A 4,055-nucleotide genomic window follows, 5' to 3' on the forward strand; every position below is an offset into this window, starting at 1 on the left:
CGGTAGGCATTATAGCTTACATTTATTTATCCCTCCAGACCGGCCCGCGACCTCCCCCAAGCTTACGCCTCGGTAGATCGCTTCTTCCGTAAACATATGGCTCTGATCTACAACGACTCGTTCAAGGTAGCCATAGTCAACGGCCAGAACACCGAACTACCTTCCTTTTTCGAAATTTTTTCTATGGTCCGACGAAATCTTCCATGCTCTCTGTAGCACAGAAATTCCGGAGCCTTCTCTGGCGGCCTGCCTCACCACCTAGAGGCTTCTCTTTCGCTCATTTTCTCACCGTCATACGGCGATATGGCCTCCGATGAGGGTCCCAATCCGATGCCATCCACGCTCTCTAATCCTCCTTGGACACTCACAGGCAGTTTCGTCAACATTAATGGACTCAACTCGCCTTCCCAGCATCTTTTTCCGACTTTTTCCAAAATTTTCAGTGGTTGCCTTCCAAGAGACTAAATTCCGCTCTTGGGACACTGTCAAGCGAACTAACGATTTATCCCTCTACCGACTCTAAGACTGTCATGTTCTGGTCTCACAGGGCGAACTCGGACTTCAGTGCTTCCCGAGGTCAGGATTGCGTCGGCCTCGTACTTCATGGGGGTCACCATTTCGACTCTGTTTTGGATGTCACGAACCATTACATGGTAGCGACTGCAGGAACCTCTCAGCGTTGCCTGGTTATTGGAGCAACGATTGCCTCCCTCGTCTACGCGCCGGTTTCGAACAAAGCACGACCATCGTTTCTTGAGCGACTACCCCATAATTTCCCAGCGGCTGCCATAACTTTTCCCTTGGTGATTTCAATATTCGGGTCGATCCCACTCTCGATGAACGGTCTCCGACTCGCACCTCCAGGGTCGTGACGAACTGCTGACATGGCAGACATGCCTTGGGGTGATTGATGCGTGGCGGTCGACTCATCCGTCGTGTCGGAAGTTCACTGGTCCTGGACGCCGAAGTAGACTAGACTACGGCTTTGTCTCACCCGAGATTTTGGAGGACTACCTCGTATCTATTTACCACGTCACTGATACTATTTACCACCCCGCGGATCATCTTCCTGTGGCATTTGCTTTTCAATCACCCCATTATCCTCAAAGGTCTAAACTTCCTTCGAAATGCTCGTCTTGGTTGCTTCGGCATCCTGTGGTTACCTCTGTCCTCAAGTGCACACTTGAGTCGATGTGTAGCCGACTTCGGACACGGCCTGATACAAATGTTGGGGCCGTCTTGACGAACGCAAATGCGCCAACGCCATTTTTCTCCGCACTATGTTCCACGAACTCAAGAATGCTGACAGTGCACAAAAGTTAACCCTCACACGAGAGGTTCATGCCGCCTCCTCCATCGACGCCTCCTAGGGTTCTGATTTTTCTGTGAATTACTTACGTCCCGCACACGACGCGCTCAAGGCTCATCGAGAAAGTGTTGCAGCTCTTTGTGCGGCGACGAAATTTGATCGTGGTGTCAGTGAAAGCGAGTCGGGTTCCTCTAATTTTTTTGTCCACCTCCAACCCTAGAAATGCGGGTTTCTATCCCTAGCATCCTGCGCGATGACGGTTCTAGAACGACGGACCCCGATGAAATGGCTGAATTACACAGGGAAAATTGGAGTTCAATTTACCGTAGCCCCTCCAATGATAGTTTTCTAACGCTATCCGCATCCCCCTTTCAGCTTCTGGAGCTCCTTTGACTTCTCCGATACACTACCTCCTCCATCCCTGCCCACCTAGGTGGTGACGGCGAAGTAGAGTTAGGCGAGGTTATCGACCTTACCATGGGCAACAGTGACGAGGAAGATGCTATTCCCGGGACAAGACAATTGGTGACCGAGAATGTCCCGGTCGGTCGGAAGGTAGCGTGGTCCGCCGAAATCGGGAAACTTGGAAAAATGGAAACCCCCTTGAACACAGTATTCAATATCGAGGGGGAACGCGAAGACAAGTGCGGATGTGTTGGTCGCTGCGAGATCACCGATTGCCCGAACGCCTACGAGAACAAAGTATGTGAAGATACAACTTGGTGGGTGTGAAGGGATGCCAGAACAGGTTACGGTCCTGTCACCTGGAGCTGCGCGTGACAAGTCAGGAAATTGGCGTTTTTTGCTGCCCGGCCGATCGCACAAGGAATGGTGGGGTGCTAATACTGGGGGCGTATGTGCATACGATGCCCCCAGCGGCGTCGTAGACGATCCGTCTGCAGGAGAAGGATGCCGGTGGGTGCTCCGAATTCGTCAGCGTGGAGAGGGGAGGTGGGGATTCTCGATGTATTTCCCACTCCTGCACGCCCAACACGGAATTTGTTGAGGTGCGTGGACTGCGTAGGGTCGTGGTATATATACTTGCAGGTCGCCATCAGGACTGGTGAGAAATAACTGTTAGCTACACGTGAAGGGCCGGAGGAATATTGTGGTTCCAATGCCAGTGTCCAACCCACCGTAGAGCCATCATTGCCGCGATGCACTTGATGAGCTCCAAGCAGGAAGCCCACAGCCAGAACGCAGATGAAGCAACGAAGGAATAGGTTGTCGGTATGCAGCCTTACATGTCGTAGGACCAAATTTCGATAATCCATCAGTAAAAGGAAGTTGAACAGTCTATAACGTCTGTTAACATACGTAGCGTATCAACAGCGATTCCCACTAGAAGCACATAATGCAAAACCGTTTTGGTTATAATATTTAAGCACCACCAAACGGCCAAGAAGGGAATTTCGACACAAAAAAATTTGCGAAAATTGTAGAGTCCAAAAATGGCCATGCAAACTTCTGACGAGTAAAGACCAAATATATGCAGTAAGGCTAGCGTAACGAATGTCATCCAAGCCCCAATATAGCCTTTTGCTCGAAAACCATGTCGCTCAGAAATATTCGATTACCACCAAACGCCCATATAGTGATTTTCGATACAAAATAATTTGCAAAAATTGTCGAGTCGAAAAGGGCCATGCAAAGCTCTGACGAGTAAAGAAGCCAAATTAATGCAGTAAAATTAGCGAAACCAACGTCTCGTATGCCCCAATATAGCCTTTTGCTCGAAAATCGTGTTGCTAGAAATATTCGATGAGCTGAAGAACAACCAGCTGACGAAGGGTGTGGTCAATCGTGGGCGTGAGTAGAGTAGTATAGATAACAAGCCCAACGAGGAAGACGAGACCAAACATGCAGCCCTCACAACGACGAGAGGGGGAGCGGCACAGAGTGGCGAGGCGGGGGTTGTCCCAGGAAACTGAAGCGATTCTGGCCAAAGTAACCTTTAAGTAAGCCGAGGCCTTACTAAGCGGAGTAAGCACCGAAGATGCGACACTCTCGAAAATTCGGTCATTCTGATGAAACCACAGTGGGCATGAAGTCGCACAGCTGAAGACGGTACAGACCACCACTAATTTGTTGTGAGTGCAAAATCGGAGACCGTCGTCGGTGAAGTGTAGGTCTTGTAGACAGGGAATCTGAGACCATCCGATGTCGTCTGAAACGAGAAGTGAGATTGTGGTCAAGACGGTCGACCACTGCCCGCGCAATCTTGCAATCCCAAAACAAGGGTTTCGTACTTTCAACATTAGCACACCCATGATGGCAGGTGATGTCTGAGGTGTGATAGGCATGCTTTTTGCGGACACCGAGGGCATTATGCTCTAGCCGATATTTGAGGTCTGCCAGGATAGGAAGAACGAATCGATCAAGCGAGAGTTCGAGCTTCCAAAGAGCCGCCCAATCGGGAGCTACCACGAGTCCATCAGCAGAGTGCGCCATCGGTCAATAGGGGGCAGGTCATGGAGCATTCGATAGAGACGGCAATTATAAAGTCTTGTGGAGAAGAGGAGGCAGTGGAGGACCTAGTTTAACGGTGAGGGAGGTGAGACCCTAGGACTAAGTTGTGCCAGAAATTGAGATACCGCCAACGACCGGAGACGGGGACTGGGACTGGCGAAGTCTATACCCGCCAATAATTTGAGACAAAGTTGTCTCGAAGGTAGGCGGCCGCGACGGGCTAGAAAGTCCCGAAGACGAACGTATCCCATGTCCCTGAGGTGAAGAACCAGCGACG

General features: G+C 50.5%; 1 protein-coding gene across 1 annotated transcript; it reads right to left on the reverse strand.

The window, feature by feature from the left end:
• Positions 1-715: 715 nt before the first annotated feature.
• Positions 716-895, reverse strand: CCR75_003017 (uncharacterized protein; the record flags this gene model as incomplete). The annotated part of the gene is made up of 1 exon (XM_067961114.1): positions 716-895. One exon carries the CDS (start codon positions 893-895, stop codon positions 716-718), a length of 180 nt encoding a protein of 59 aa, XP_067815256.1.
• Positions 896-4,055: the final 3,160 nt, after the last annotated feature.

The sequence above is a fragment of the Bremia lactucae genome, linkage group LG3, assembly GCF_004359215.1.
Source record: "Bremia lactucae strain SF5 linkage group LG3, whole genome shotgun sequence".
Lineage (NCBI taxonomy): Eukaryota > Oomycota > Peronosporomycetes > Peronosporales > Peronosporaceae > Bremia > Bremia lactucae.